Source organism: Lepeophtheirus salmonis, chromosome 7 (assembly GCF_016086655.4).
Source record: "Lepeophtheirus salmonis chromosome 7, UVic_Lsal_1.4, whole genome shotgun sequence".
NCBI lineage: Eukaryota > Metazoa > Arthropoda > Copepoda > Siphonostomatoida > Caligidae > Lepeophtheirus > Lepeophtheirus salmonis.
In genome coordinates, this window is record NC_052137.2 from 22334000 (window position 1) to 22351055 (window position 17056).

The 17056-nt window shown below is 29.4% G+C and overlaps 1 protein-coding gene across 1 annotated transcript; it reads left to right on the top strand.

Moving 5' to 3' along the window:
* The first annotated feature begins 491 nt into the window (after nt 1-491).
* On the top strand, nt 492-17056 carry LOC121121590 (CD63 antigen). Its single transcript, XM_040716551.2, has 5 exons — nt 492-816; nt 887-1053; nt 12370-12735; nt 12789-13037; nt 16612-17056. The coding sequence occupies exons 2-5, from the start codon at nt 994-996 to the stop codon at nt 16675-16677; spliced, it is 741 nt and encodes a 246-aa protein (XP_040572485.1). The 5' UTR covers nt 492-816; nt 887-993; the 3' UTR covers nt 16678-17056.

The window sequence follows — 17056 nt, forward strand, 5'->3', positions numbered from 1 at the left end:
ATGTACATGTTGTAAACAAAAATTCTGTTTATGTCGTGATAGAAGCAAGAGGTCTCAGTACTTTTTCTACACCCGCTATGTATAGTAAAATGGTCAAAGGTAATGTACATTATATATTTTCATATTTGTAAAATAAATCAGACCCTTAATTTTATTTAAAAATGAATAAATAGAGCGAGTAAAAGGAAAAAAAAGTAGAGTTCAAACAGATGCATCAAAGAGGCGTAATTCAACAATTAGGTGGGTATAAGCTAGGAACATGACTATACATTATTTACGTATATATAATATTATAAGAATGTTGCTTAAATAATATATAAATAATATAATGATGGTAATGGTTGCAAAAGAGAGAGAGAAGAAAAGCAAGCAAAAAAGGTCTTTTTTTTCTCTCCTTGGAAGAAAACAGTACTATACATTATATATAAAATTTAAAGCCTGTCTCTCTCTCGTTCTTTGCTCTCTTTCCCTCTTTATACATATATACTTATAACACTGTTATCTTGCAGTAGTTAGAAAAGGAGAGAATTCACAGAAGTGAGTGTGTGTATGGACTATACATCCATAACATAAAAGTAACATCATATACTTACACTTTTAAAAAATATATATATATACATTGTATGTGTATATAAAAAATAAAAAAAGAAACAGGCCTCCTGCATAACACTTAGGAGTACAATACATACACAGATAGTATAAATCTTCATATCACCAAGGATCACAACAACTGGATGAGGAACAAATGTTCTACATCTAGCTATGTATATTATACACATGTTTGACTTCCTCACCTGACATTCTACTCATCATTAGGTACGTATGCTACATCTAAGACCCTTATTATTGACTCATCTTTGACTCTACACTCCAATTTTCTCTTCAGTCAACAGAAGAAAATAAAGGCGAAAAGGTGTGTTTCCAATACTAAACCAAAAAAGCAATAACAACGACAGTAATAACACAGATTTACATCATTTTCAAAAGGACATCATGGAGACTACGATGAAATGTGTTAAATATCTCCTCTTTACGTTCAATCTATTATTTGCGGTAAGCTACATTTGAGTTGTAAATAATAGTCTAATATTTAAAAAAAGACTTTCAAAAATTATATTTTTAGTCAAGTCATATAATACGTATTTATCCCTTTTTCTTTTTTTTTTTTGGGGGGTTGAAAATCATTTTATGAAGTGAAAAAGAGGTTGTTTTTTTTTTCTTCTAGTTAGTAATAACTTACTTCACGTGTTTACTAAGCCACAGTCACACTAATTTCTACTCACACTCACCAACAGGGTTGTTTTTTCTGATGTAAAAAAAAAGTCGTAATTTGACAGATTTTCGTTGAATTTTATTTAAAAAGTTTTTTTTTTGTATGTTGTATATGTGCAACAAAAAGTAGTTTATTTTATCAATTAATATATAGCCAAGCCCGTAATCACTGGGAGCCTGCTCTCATCTATAATTGTTTCAATAGAAGCCTTTATCGACCTATTAATGCTGGGTCATCCATAGTCACTACAACCAAGCCCCCCCTGAATAACAAAACTATCTCGATAAATAGTAGGGATGCTGTATAAAATAACTAGGTTTGCTCAAAAGGAATCCTTTTTAAAAAACTCTTTTTTTTTGTTACTTGATAAAATGATCACTTTTTAATGCAAAAGAGTCGCTTTGCAAAGTAATATACTTCGTAACATGTATTTTTTATTATTTCTAACATTGGCAATAATATTAGGGAGTTATTATTATATATAATCCTTTAAGAAGGATATTTTCCCTAGCTTTAAGATAGATTTTAACAAATATTTTAAGGTGATGATATTACTCCTTAACCCTCCGTTACTTAGGCTTAAATAATTTTTACATAAGGCAGTGGTTCTCAAAGCTTTTTGAGTTTGACACTTAAAATATGTGGCTAGACAATGTGCGATCTCTACACCTTTCATTGCGAGATGAATATGAAATTTGGAGTATATTTTATGCAAAAAGATGAATTAAGGGCCATATTAACACCATAAAGTTCAGCCCAGATGCAAATAATAAAAATCGTTTGACTATATTGATCAAAGATAAAGATTTTAATTCTACCTATGTTGAAAAATATTCGAAAAATAAGAAATAGAACGACAAAATAATCGAATATATTGTAAATATAAAATCTGCGATATTTAACCTACTTTGAATCATTTCAATACTATCAATTCTCTTTTTTTCAGTCAATAAAGACAAAATTGCAGGTGAAGTAATTGTAATACTATAATGTGTACTTAAACTTAATTAGTGCAACTCTATCTGACTCTAAGTACACCCCCAAAAAAATTGAAGGGAGAAAGAGTACAATAAATTGTGAACTTACAATAACTTTGATACACACAAGATATTACGATGATATTTCAATTTTTGGGGTAGATACTAGATACACACCCAAAAAGTAAAAGAAGGTTAACAAAGTATTTTTTGAGCCCTTCAATAAGTATGTAAGAAATACAAAGTCCGATACATTCCCAATTGAAAGTTAAACCATTGCACATTCATTAATTTGTTTCTCACATTAATCAATGTTTAATGATGGTCTCTATTAATATCATTTTATCCAATGCCAAATAAGAAGAAAAAGAGGGAATTGTATTAAGTATCATTATAAGCTATAATGGGAGCTTTTCCTTATGAGCAGTCAATATATTTTACTTCATTGTTCCCCAGGACTACAACATTCTACAAATAAATAGATTATACATAAATATATAAAGCCTTACTAGTTACAAATACATATATTTGGCAATGTTTTTATATACCTATAACAAGATGTTTAGAATCAGCGGTTACATGGAAAACAAATTAATTAATTAATTGTTTTCATAGTGTCAAGCGAGTGGAGTAATTTGACTCCATGACTTTTAACTTAAACGTAAATACGAGTAGTTTAATAAAAATATGTTTGATTAGCCAACTTGTATACTCTAAGGATACATAAATTTCTTTGTAACTCAAGCGAGTCATTTATTTTGCCCTTTTATGAGTCAAAAACTCGACGACATATCCCGAAATGTCAAAATAATGATGTAATATAAAAGTGCAAATATAGATATTTTTCCAACCTTTCAATAAATAATGACTTTATGCCAATAAAGCAAAATAAAGCCACTTTATTTCATTTTAGTTATGCATAAATAGATATATATATATGTAGTATAAAGGATTTTTAATCGGAGGTTTATCAATATTTGTCCGATTTAATGACAGTTTTCATCATATCTTTTTGTGTAACCATTCATATGGAACACCAATAAGAAATAAAGAGTGGGTATTTTAAAACCAAACAAATCTTGACAACCCTGCGATCTATATTTATGAAGGTTTGTTCCTCTGATTTAACAAACAAAACTGAATGCAAACTCATTTAGATGCACTCCGAATGCGAACGCCGTGTGGCCATTATTGCGTGTCTTTGTTCCAGGCACACACATAAGGCACAAATAACTCTCTAACTAATTATGCTACAGAGCTTAAATTGTTGTGAATAGATCCGGTATCATACTAGAATTTTAAATTGGTGTTGTTTGTCCAAATTATGTAACTGGAACCAGATTTATTCAGGAAAAACAACCATTTAACATTTGAATGTTTTGGGCAAAGGAAATATGGGCTTCTAGTTCGCTGGATCAGCACTCCTAGGAACTAATATGTGTGGAACATCTTGGATAGTGTCCAATAAACGTGCACATAACACCTTTAGCTTCTATCGGGTTTCCATTCTTGAGGTAGCAGCCAACATGAACAAGAAGTTCCTCATCAAGGCCTTTACCAGGTTCAGAGCCAGGTTGGAGGCTGTGGTTGAAGCTGGAGGATGTTGGTTTGGGTGATTGAATTCACTATGGACTTTTGCATACAAAAAGCAAAGGATTCGTAAATGTCAGAATTAATTTGGAGAAATAAAATATAGTATAGATTAAATTTTATTAAAATTTCTGAATTTAAAATCCCCACCCTGTATTTCCATAAAGAGAATTTATATCAATATATTATTATACAACTTTAACTATTCGTATAATTCAATATGACATGAATCTGCCTCTACATACATATGGGAGGAAAAGAAACGGAAGATCTTTTAGTATATTTAATCCTTTGGAAAGCCAATTATATCATTCGCTGTAAGATATAATTGAAGTTAATGAGAGACAATAAAAAAGATCACCTGTAGACAAAAACAAAAAAAACTACTGAATGATATCAATTTGGAAAAGGTTAGTTTATATGTATGTACCTTGCCCTGAACATATATTCACACTTTTATTTGCTGAACTGAACCTCCATCCTTTCTGTCTCTTGAATTCTTCCAGTACAACATATGTTCACTTTTTGTCAATCAAATATTTCTAACCCGCATAATCCCTAAAAAGAGTTGATGAAAATGTTTATTGAGATAGACAAATTTATTGTTCAATAAAAGTATTGCTGTTTAAAAAGTAAGGTTTTTTGTCAGTCCGCCCCTCCACAAATGTCAAATATTATTATAGACCAGTTAGTACACTAGGATGTTTTTTGTATTCCTTGGATAATGTATAACCTCTCAATATCAGCAAGGCTATGTGTAAAAGGACCAGTTAATCGAGTTTTGAAAGTAAATTTAAAAAAATTAGAATTGAGCTTCTTTTTTAATTTCACCTTTTTATATCATAAGAATAAATAACTTTCAAAACAATGATATTGAGATATTAATTAAGCAATCAAACACTTTATGTCAGGATATTCAATATTCAAGCCATTTCTAGAACGTCAAAAAATGCGGCCATCAGTGGAAATAGTTCTGCCTCGAAAAGAGTAGTATATAATAATTGGGTTTTCCTTAATTAGGGACTATCTATAATTAAAAGAAGAAGTTCATAATTGATTAGGTAATTATTCATATTTATATACTTACATATGTCTGTAAATACCTTAATAAATATTTGTTCCTAAATGCCAAGAGTATTCAACACGCATATATTCACTTTCCACTTCATTTCATGCTTATTTTGAGGTATTATCAGTCTATAACTTAGACATATGTCTGTTGCATCATTTAAAAAAAGCAAATTGTGGCCCGTGAGTTAAATTTAACCCATAAAGGACAAATTTTAGGCTAGTAGCTTTCGAAAAATTTAGAAAGCACTAATAAAAAACAACATCAAAACACTATTAAATCTTGTTTCGAAGTTTCCCATACATAACATAATTTAAATCTTGAAGAAATACAATTTGTACGCCTGCTTAAACCCTAATTTTTCCATTAAAAACATATTTGAGAAAACAGTTTGATAATAGATGCTATGGAGGTACATAAAACAATATGATATTAAAAAAAAACACATTTTCTTTAATTTCGAATCATATTTTTTTTGTAAATTAATTATTCGTGATATGCAATTTAGTCTTTCACCCAGTATTCATTGTTCCATACAGCAGTAATGAAGTATCACTACATATACCTATATACAGCCTTACAGGATTGATGAAGGTGCATTTATACCCCCATGTTTTGTATTGGAAAATATCATGACATAATATATCGTGATGATACCCCTATCTAATAAAGCTTTTTACTTCAAAATAAGTGTGACTTTGAACACTTTTATGACCCTGACCTTTTACACAATACTTTGGATATCAATTGAAGTCAACTCTTAAACTTTCAAACTTAATCAATGAGTAGTCCATAAATGATGTTTTAAAAACAATTGTTGTTTTTTTAATTATATTATTTACAACTTTCACAGAACTTCAAAAATACTAAATTTTGAACAAGGATTTCCTTTCTACATCATCTTTGTGATAATATAATTCATAAAATGGTGGATGTATCTACCTAAAAAATAATTTTTCGAATACTTAGACAACAAATTAGCTTCTTTTATCAAACATGTATCCACAAATACAAATGTAGTGTCGGTCCTTATTTATTTGGTCTAGTCCAGTCCAGTGTTAGGACTTTATAAATTAAAAGTTTTATTATAATAAATAGGCCTAAACCGAGCTTGTTGGGGTGTTATCTTATATATTATTGAAGCAAAATTTGTATGCTTTTCTACGGCTCATGACTCCAGGTAATGCTGGGTACTATGGCTAGTAACCAATATTTTAAAAATAAAACATTAAGTTTTTGTAAATTTAACTGTTTAAGTGTATCTTTGAGATGCGTGGGAAGTTTAAGTTTAAATTTTGGATTCGAATATCTCTAAGCTGTATCTTTTGACCTCTTATCCAAAAATTATAATATCTTTGTTACCCTCCATGGTGGGTGTGACAATTTTGCGATTGCAAACATCTTAAGCCGGGACGAATCCTTTGATTGGAGAGTCAGAAAGAGTCTGGAAGTGATTATGAATCAGCAGCGAAGTCAAATTGGAGAGAACACGATGACCTGGTTCTCAGATTATTATTATTTTACCTTGGTTGGACCCCTGTTTTGCCTCCAAGCTAACCGGACTTCAATCCCATGGACTTCTTTCTATGGCGTGCAGTTGAGAGACAAATCAACAAATCAAACAAACAAAGGAGACTCATTAGTTTAGGAGAAAACATATTAAAAATCGTGTGGTTTGCTGAATACATATTACACCCTGTAGAGTATTCCTTGCTATGGAAAAATTGACTGCCACGATTTTTCCATATTTTGACCATATTTTTTAAATATCTAGCAGAATATTTGACTAACATAAATACACTAAAAAATTTAAAGTGGATGAAAATTTAGCTTACATTTTTATTCTTCGCAGACCCTTATAAACATTATATTAGTATTAATTTATGAAAATGACCAATTCCAATTTTAGCCCATCTTTTCCAGTGACTTCAAATCTTCGTAGTAGTATTTTTTTTTTTTGACGTATTGTCCATTCCAAAAATTACTTTATAATATGTTAAGTTAATAATATTAAGGTCATATTAATGGTCAAACGTTACAAAAAAGGCCAACTCCATCTATTTTTTTATTTTTGCGTGTATATTATGGTGTCCCATTTTTAGAGTGACCTTCTAATTCAATTTTCTGCTTTATTTTGATGAAAAATTTATATTTCTAAAGTTTCAGTCTTCAAAGGGCGTTTTTGAGACCTCTATACCTATTGAAAAATTACTTTTTTTAACGATATTCTACATTTGTAAAGGGATGTAGAAGTTTTTTAATTTTAAAGTTATGTTACTGAATTTCAACAGTTTCATTAAAGTTCATTTTTCTCAAGTGATACATACGAATATACATAGGTAGTCCTTTTATTCCATTTTGAAGAAAAACAAATTGTAGCCTAAATAAATACTATAAAAAGATTGATATATATAATAATTTAATAAAAAAGAGACCATCAAATATTTAGAAAATGTTTTTCTTGTTATTGTTATTTAACAACATACTCTTTAATTGATGAATCATCAGCATATTTGGGTTCAAAATAAGATAAATGTTTTATCGATATGAGAGAGTATCATTTATTGGCATTTTATAGATAACTTAAACTTTTACTCATGTCCTACTTATTAGAAAAATGGACACTACCCATATTTACATATATGTATACGCCAATAGAAGTAAAAGAAAAATATATATATAAATGTATATCATTCTGATTTTAAGATTCGTATTAGAAAAATTGATCATGAATAAGAAATGAAGGTGAGTGAATAATCTTTCGAAAAAATTAATATATTTTCCCAAAAAATGGGAAGATATAAGAGAAAATAATATTGACAGATGGGAGTATACAACTTTAGCACTGTCGTCCGCACACCTAGATGTTTCTCTTTACCCTTATTGTAATGGGCAATCCGGATATTTAGATTATAAAATATATAAAAAGTATTATTAAAAAATAGTCATATTTTAGTTTAATGTGTAGTTTGACATTGAATCGTGTGGTTTATCTATAGCTTTAGTCCAAAAATTACCCAAAATCATCAAAAACTGTACTTTGGAAAAACTTTAAGGCCGATAATATAGGGTCCCTTAAAAAAGGGTTGTTGGGCTTCTCAGATCTTAGAACAAGGGAAAAATGCAGGAACATATCAAAATTTAAAAAAAGTATATTTTCAATAGGTCTAATACGTTGCAATAAATCTTATTATTTTATTACTATTTTTTGGAGGAGGCCAAAATAGACTTGTGCATGGGCTCACACCCCAATGGAAACTAAACCACTTTTGTTCATATATAAGCATCTCTTTTGAGAGTAGTAGGGATGATAAAAATACTCATAACTATTATTAATAGTACTATCGCTCAAAAGTCATCATTTGGACGAGAGGAATCTAGAATAAAGTGTCTACGTATACTCGTATATCACCAAGAGCTTGGATTTGTGAGATTTAATTTGGAAAAAGTTATTTTCTTATAAATATGAGTTTTTATTTGTAAAATCATTGAATTATGTTATACCTAAAAGGAAACATTTGTTAACCTTGTTTATACAGAGTATATCACCAAAAAAAACTGATTATATGGAACTTATTCATATTTATGACCACGAGATTTTTTTCATTTTTGTTTTTCTTTAAATAAATTTTCATTTAAAGGTTTATGAGAGGTGTTTATTTGATATAAAAAGATGCAATACTTATTTGGCAACATACTTAATCTTATAAATGTTGATGATTAGTTGATTAAATAATTAGTTATTGTTAATTTTGCAAAGCTATTAAAAATGTTAGTTCTTGCTGAATAAATCCAATTCCAATTACTTGATTCAAACAAACTCCACCGATTTAAAATTTTTGAATAACACCGGTTCTTATGGTTTTAATTTTATTACTCTAGTATTAGTATACGTGGAGTTATTTGCGTTCAAATAATTTTGTAAATTTCAAATAATAAAAATTCATTGAAAAGTCATTTTTCTAATTACTAAAAATTGAAGAAGTAATTAGATGATTAACGAATCATTTATAGATCACATAATAAATAATAATAACTCAATTGGTAAATTGCAAATTAGTTCAAGTTCATAAAATATTCTGCCAGACCATTTTTTCGCAATATTTATGTTAGACTGCAAACGGGCGTTCCTCACTAGTCCAACAATTCATAGTGACCCATTATAAGAAAGGAAGTTATTTTGCTGTAGAATATATAACGGGTAATTTTCAGATCACATTCATTTTATGTTTTAAATTACAATTCAAAAATGAAAGAAAAAAGTATAACAAATAACTAATAGTTGGCCCACTACAACATGTCGATCATTGTAATATTATATTTTAGCAAGATATAAATTCGAGCTCAACAAATCTTCCTTCAGAATACATTATACAATCTACAATAATAAAGCAAAGTTTACCCGTTTGTCCATGTGCAAGATTGTCTGAAAATAACTCAATTTAACAGCAAGCTTATGACGTCAATTTAAAAAGGAAAAGAAAAGTGAAATTTGTAAAGAGAGAAAACTGTTTAGAGTTGTACAAAATACAAACTATTTGTATCAAAAAATGAATGAAGTCTCGTAGGCAATTAGATCAACACATATTTTAAAGCACTCTTTATTATATAGAGTTGAAGAGTCATTTTGTTTTCTCAAGCTGTTTTTCTCATTCTTCCATTCTCGAGGAGATAACTCCTCAGTATCGAGTAATTACGTGTGATTGTGCTAATGAAAAATGTAAAGACATAATTAGGATTATTTCTTGGAGAGGGGGTGCAAAGTTTGTCTTTACACCAACGCCTAATAACTTTGAGCAATCCCAGTTACTACCTTTAGTACGACATATTGTCAATATAAGTAACTTTTAAATACGTACAAATATATTATGTAAGTAATATATATTCTTTGAACGGTCTAGAAAATCGTATTTCTTGTAGGTTTCTTACACGATATATTATTATCATTTTGTTTAATGTGATATATCTCGGGAATTTTCCTGTTGTTGGTGTTATTACAATACACCATTAAGTTGAGAAAACATTTTTATGGTACTTAAGAGAGAGATGGATATATAAATTTACAAGAATTATTTGTAATAGAAAATTATTTCTCATCTCATAATTTATATAATATAGGAGAGTCATACGCAACAACTCAATTTCATTATACTCCCATCAACAACAACAACATCGTATCTAATGTAGAGCATATCCATTTTCGTCTTTCTATTATAATTTAATTGAAGGTTTTAATATATTGTGATATACTAAGGGGCGTTCTTGTGCCTACACATAAGTAAGAATGTATGTTTATATGTATATATTATGATGAATGTATCTGGGCTTATACATTACATCACATACAAACGTTATACATATTATTTCATTTCTTATACATAGAGTAGGTGTAGTAAAAAGAAAATATTTTAATTTTATTGGATTTTTTCCTTCCATTAATGTGTATCTCTTAGACAATCAAAACAGTTGGACTCATCACGGTCGGACTCGACAATTTCCATTATTTTATTCACATGTTCCATAACTGACCTTTAAACATTCAAATTTCTGGAATATAATACAAGAAACTAAATTACTCTATGATAAGCTGTTACCACATCAGTACCAACAACACAATTCATATTTTTAGCCGCCTGCCTTTCATTTCCCCCCTGTTTGAAGAAACACTGTCAAATATGGTGGTTTTTCTCTTTACTGGAATCCATCGTTGACCCTCTCCCAAACAATACCGAGTCGAACAATTTATTGGACTCAAAGTAGATTTGAGGATCGAAAACGAAGTAATTCCTGTCTATATCATTGCTGGATAAGGAGCGGGACTTGTGTTTATTTCATTTATAAACTGTTAAAACTGTTCGTTTTTGATTTCTTTTTTCTATAGATGAAATAGTAATTAAATCAGCAAAAACCTTTTTTTTTTTTTTTAATCAATAGACCAAATTTTGATAGTTTTTGCTTCTTTCTTTAATTTCTTCTTACACGCCAAATTATAATCCTACAAAACAAATAATTTAAAGCAAGATACAAATTTGCATGATGCTAAGAGATCTTAGGGGTGTGCAAACAAAAATTATTGTAAGGAAGCGTAGTAATCGGTAGTGATGTAAATTGGGTATAATTTTTTAGCTCGCCCGTTTTTTTAGTTGGCAAACTAAAGTGTGAATTATCCTTTCCTGATTTGAGTCATTATTATTTAATTACAACCTCCTTTTCTACTACATTCAATTATATTTGAAACCAGATTGAACATTTGTGTGTTCTCGTAAAAGACGGAGACTAACCATGAGGTTTTGTTGCTGAGTTATAATAATGAGATTGTTGGATTCAGAGTACAATTGAAGATCGACATCAGAGTAGTTCTTTGCATTATCCTTGTTTATTTCCTTTCCCCCTTCGTTACAGGTGCTGGCAGCGGATCTAATAAAACGTCATGAAAGCTGCTTGAAGCTGATCTAATAAAGTATAATGACAGCTTAACTGCTCCTCTACAAAACATTTTTCACATGGTCAGGGTTTCTTTTTTTTTAAGATGCATAAAATGCTCGCAATAAGCATCACTAGTAATTGGCAAGGGTTAATAGTTATGAGTGAGTGAAGGGAGAGGTGTAAAATTAAAAAACTCTGATTTGAAGATCACATTCGTGAAAATATGAAATAATTCATATGACGTTAAATTGGAAAGAGGCTAAAATTTATTAATTGGATATATTTTTATTTTGGTGGAAACTATCCAACTTTAATAATATTCTAGTCAAATTAGTTTTAAAAAAATATTTTTTTAATATCATTGATTAATTAGACACGACATTATCCCACCAAAAACAATTTACTCTATTTTTTATCTATTTTTACGCATGATTAATATCCTTAACGTTGATATGTTGACATTTGATGGCTATCTATCAGTATCTTTCTTTCAAATTCTAGAGTGTATTAATATGACCAGGCTGTTGTCACAAGGGGGGCATAGAAAAGGTTCTGAAAGGAAATAATATCTTCTAAAAAACCGTCATTTGATTAAAAATAAGCTAAATTATTAAGCAAGACCTTCTTTTTGGGAAAAATGAGATGTCAGGAAGAAAATTTGAAAAAAGTATTCAACAACCCAAAAAAAAAAAGTATCTTAGCACTGGCCCTGAATGTGATAACTAAAACCTTGGAGCAAATCTGTATATTCTCTATCTGTCCACTATTGCACATTGTACAGACTGTATATTGAATATTGACGAAACTATTTAACTCAGAATATATTAAATTATGTGATAATAAAATTAACTAAGCGTAAAAAATAACTAAATATCATCCTCACAAAGTGTTATTATTCACAATTAATTGCTTTTATAAATAACATAAATCCATCTGTTAGTATTAATATATATTTAAGTATTGTAGTCTAAACAAAAACGATAAATGTTTCACGAATAATTACACTCAAATATATATATGTATATACGTTTCAGTTATCCGGTCTTATTCTCATCATTGCTGGTGGTGTGATTCAAGGAATATATGCAGAATACCTGGACTTCCTTGGTGATCAGTTTTTCAACACACCCATACTTTTAATTGTTGTTGGGTGTATCACATTCTGCGTTACTTTTTTTGGATGCTGTGGGGCGATAAAAGAAAATCATTGCATGACTCTCACTTTTTCAGTACTGCTTGCAGTCATTTTCATCATTGAACTTGGTGCTGGAATTGCAGCTTACTTATTGAAATCCGAGGTGCGGCAAATTATTGAGGTCAATATGGAGAAAGGTCTTACAAACTATGAATCAAGAGGGCATGAGGGTGTCACAAAAACATGGAATATTGTTCAACATGAGGTGAGTCTAATCCAATATCCTTTTATATTATTCATATTATCATTATCATATAGTTGGAGTGTTGTGGAGCACAAGAATACAAGGATTGGATCAATACAACTTTTTCGGTGAAAACCTATTCCGTCCCCGACTCTTGTTGTTTTTCTGATGTCCAAGGCTGCGGAGAGGGGATTCTTAGAATATCTGAGGATCAAGCATCTAAAATAATACATGTTAATGGATGTTTAGATAAATTAGAGCATTTGATTTCCTCTAATGTTGAAGTTATCGGAGGTATTGGTATTGCTATAGCCTTTTTGCAGGTAAAATTGATCAATATATATATTAAAATTCGTTTCCATTTATTTTCTGATTGACATTATTTTTAGAACTACCCATGCAGTTGATTTCAAGCATTTACAATTTTTAGGAATAAGAGGTTTTGTGAAAGCCAAATTTGTTTAAATAGGGGCGTCCACATAGTGTAAGATGGAGGGGCACTCCCTCTTTCAAACACAAATTAAAGATTTTTTTGTTTTTACAATAAATTTTTATAGTCAAGATGAAAAAATTTACAGAAATTTTTTTTTTGGAAAGATTTATTATCTTGAAAAATAATGTTATTGGGCCAAATTATGCAGCAGAGCAAAAAAATTAATTTTTTGTATATAGTTATCGATTTTTGGAGAAAAGATGTGGATTTTCAATTTTTTGCGAAAAAATTTAATTTTTGATTTTTTTTCAACAGTTTGGAAAGCACTAACCTTATGGCCTTAGAAAAATGTCCTTTCCCTGATAATTCCCTTATTTAAATAATATTGCTTGTTCTGATAACTAACAACATGTTTTTCAATATGAATTCCTGATTTTGTAGATGAAAATATATATAGACGGTCCTCATTACATTGTTACTAGAGATGTTCAAAAAATTAAAACATTGCTCTGCGAAAGGTTGAAAAGAGCTTATATCTTTAATCCCTGTCAAATCTACAGTTTATATACAGAACCATCGTATTTGGGGCTTGAGGCAAAGACAAATTTACCGGGGCTTTTGAATATAGTTGAGATTTTGACGCTTTTATCTTTTAAAACGGAATGTAGAATAAGGTGGAGCTTTTTTTATTAAATTTTTCGAAATACAGGATCTTTTAGGTCTCAAAATGTTCCTTTTAATTTGTAGATATCATTAGTTAATTTTGAAACATTTTGAAAAAATATTTAGAAGTAACATAACAATATACATACAAATAATAAATTAATATTGTTTATTCCGTCCTTGACCTCGATCTCAAATAACCTCAGATGTCATCTTTATACATATATAAATAATCCCCCTAAATATTTATTTTTATTTTACAGAAATTTCTTACTTATTTTAAAAAATTTAGTTATTTCTCCACAAATAAAGATCAAAAAAAGGTTGCCTAGGCCATGGACAACCAAATCAGCACGTTTTTGTTTTTTGATTGGATGTGATACACTAAAGAACAGACAGATTGGCGACAGGCTACAATTCCTTCTTATCGTTCTTTTAAAAACGTAGATTTATAAAAAAATGTTGATACAAATTTTGTTGGACCAAACTTATTATTTTGAACGAAAAACTGTAGGAGGGACCAAGAGTGTCGTTAGGCCTCTTGTAAGAGGGATCCAAAAAAAAAAAAAAAGTTTATCAAATATATGTATAAAACTTATTTATATACGATTTACAATGTCTCCATCCATGTAAATATTGTAAATCGTCTTTGTCGAGGCCCCAGTCTGCTCCCTGATAGCCTTCTGAGAGAATCCTGCGCTATCTTAATACTCTTCTTGTACTGTTTGCTCATGGTGGCAACTACGACAATGTTTTTCTTAGCAATAGACAGCTAATTATGGGTTCTACAACATTGATCATAGAAAAATTTTAAAGTTAAAATGACTCTTAACCTCTAAAAATTTGCATACTAGAGATGAGTAAATAATAACTGTTGGCTCGCTATGTATTACGGTATTGATAATTTTTGGGGCTAAGCCCCACCAAATAATGAAAACTAGCAACGTTCCTAATGTGAACTATAAAGAAATTATTTAAAAAAAAGGTAAAATTTCTAAGCTTTAAATCAGTTGAGCTATCTCTTAATATTTTTCAAAATTAAACAATGATATCAACAGACTAAATGGAACAAAATGAGTTATTAAGGACCTCATATTTCAAAAATAAAAAAAATAGCTCCCCTAGTGTAGAGCCCATTATTTCACCCTACAATTAACCCAAATTATGGCTGCTTTGGAATAAATCTGAACATTTCAAAATTGTCCAGAAAGGAGGAAATATAATTTTTTGCTTTTCAAAAGTTATGTTGTAACTAGTAAATAAAAGGCTTACCGGATAAAACATTATTACATTGATAAAAACTACAATAATAGGAGTAATAAAAAAACTATTTTTTTTTTTTGTAAACAGAAAATGAACACAGAATGACAGTTTTTTTTTTTTTTTTTTTTTTTAATTTGACCACATAGGACATTTTTATCCTAAAGGAAACGTTAATTTATATATTAAAGTATAAAAGCATATACTTAGTTCAGTGAACAACGAACTTGGCATAATAATTTATTATTCTTTTGAACTCAATGTTCGTAGAGTTCGTAGAAAAAAAAATACATTATGTCGATGGACTTCAAAGACCATTCCCAGTTCAGATAGAGTAATTGTAACACTATAATGTTACTTATATACTTAATCAGTGAAACTCCATCTAATCAATTTAAATAACAATAAAAAAATATAAATGCATAGATCTTTGTAGGTAAAACTATTGAAAATAGCATTAGTTTGTCTCAACAACCATGATATTGCTATTTTACGCATTTTACATATTTAAACCATATGCAATATGTATTAGCAAAGTATTAATGAGAACTAATCCGAGTGATGCTCCAAAGAAATACGAATTTCTTATATTTTCATGTAGTAAATTGGCACAAGGTCTCAAAATCTTACACAAGCATAAGTTCAAAAACTTGAGAAACCTTTATTTTAGCTCAGGCTAATTATCAGGCATAACTGGATGCTAGTGCACAAAAACTTCATAAATACAAGTACTCTAGGACAGTAAATAATTTTATTTTGACACTCCCTATTTTAATTAAACCCATCATTTGGATTATTACAAGTTATTACAAATAAGGTATGGGTGTCACAAATCATACGACACACTTGAACTTGTAATATATTGAATTTGCAATCATAGAGAGCAAAAAAATGAGCGCCACTCATTTTTAATCGAGTAGGAGGGGGAGTGCGCTCATTGCTTAAAAAAAGAGCGTGCGCTCGTTTATAAAATTGGCACCTGAGCGGGAGTGGTAGGGCGTTCAGAATTTCATGAGTGGATAAAACTGCTCCGTTTTCTCTGCACAAAAACCTTTTCTGCCAGGAATATTCAAATATATGAAATTGTTAAAGTTTGAAGTCTGTTCCACCATTTTTGCTTAAATACAGGCGGTTTTATTTGAAAAAAAAGGGATTTTTGGATTGTAATAGGCCATTTATAGGTCTTTTGTACTGTTCTAAACATGATAATATGAGTAAAAAATTGTACTTTGAATATTTTTTAGTGTTTGGTTCATCAGTAAAAAATATTGTGCACCTTGCCATGAATAACTTGAGATGTGCTCAATAAAAAGTACTTTCCCTGTGTCTTCAAATATATCTTATATTCCAATATTATGTTCAACAGCTATCAACCCAACTGGGTTTATATTTTGCTATGATATGTTTGATCAAACAAACAAACTCCAAATCCTAGCCTGAAAACGGGATAGTCAAAAAATCAATCAATGATCATTTCCTAATCGTGTATCCAATTCAATTTTTTTTTTTTAAACTAATATGTTTTTTATTTTTGCTTTCAGTTTATTGGTTTGATTTTTGCTTGCTGCTTGGCCAAGAATCTGAAAAAAGAATATGAAACAGTCTAAGAAGTTCACCAATCATGTCTCGATATTATTTTGTAACAATGTTGCTACAACTTTTATACCAATTTTTAAATCATTATTATTATTATTGCTGTTGCTATAAGCATATTTATAACTTATAAGCAACCTTTGAGAAAAATTACCTTATATAATATTATCTATTAGGAAATGTTGAATGAAGAGAAAAAAGATATTATAGATAACGTTAAACGATTTTATTTATGAGAATTAGGGTCTATATTTTATTATAAAAAATGTACTTTACAAATGTAAAATATGTACGAAAGTGTGTACAAATATATTAAAGATTAATTATTTACAAAATGTCTTCATAAATTAATGTTTACTTTTTTATAAAATAAAATCAAGATCCAAACGGCAA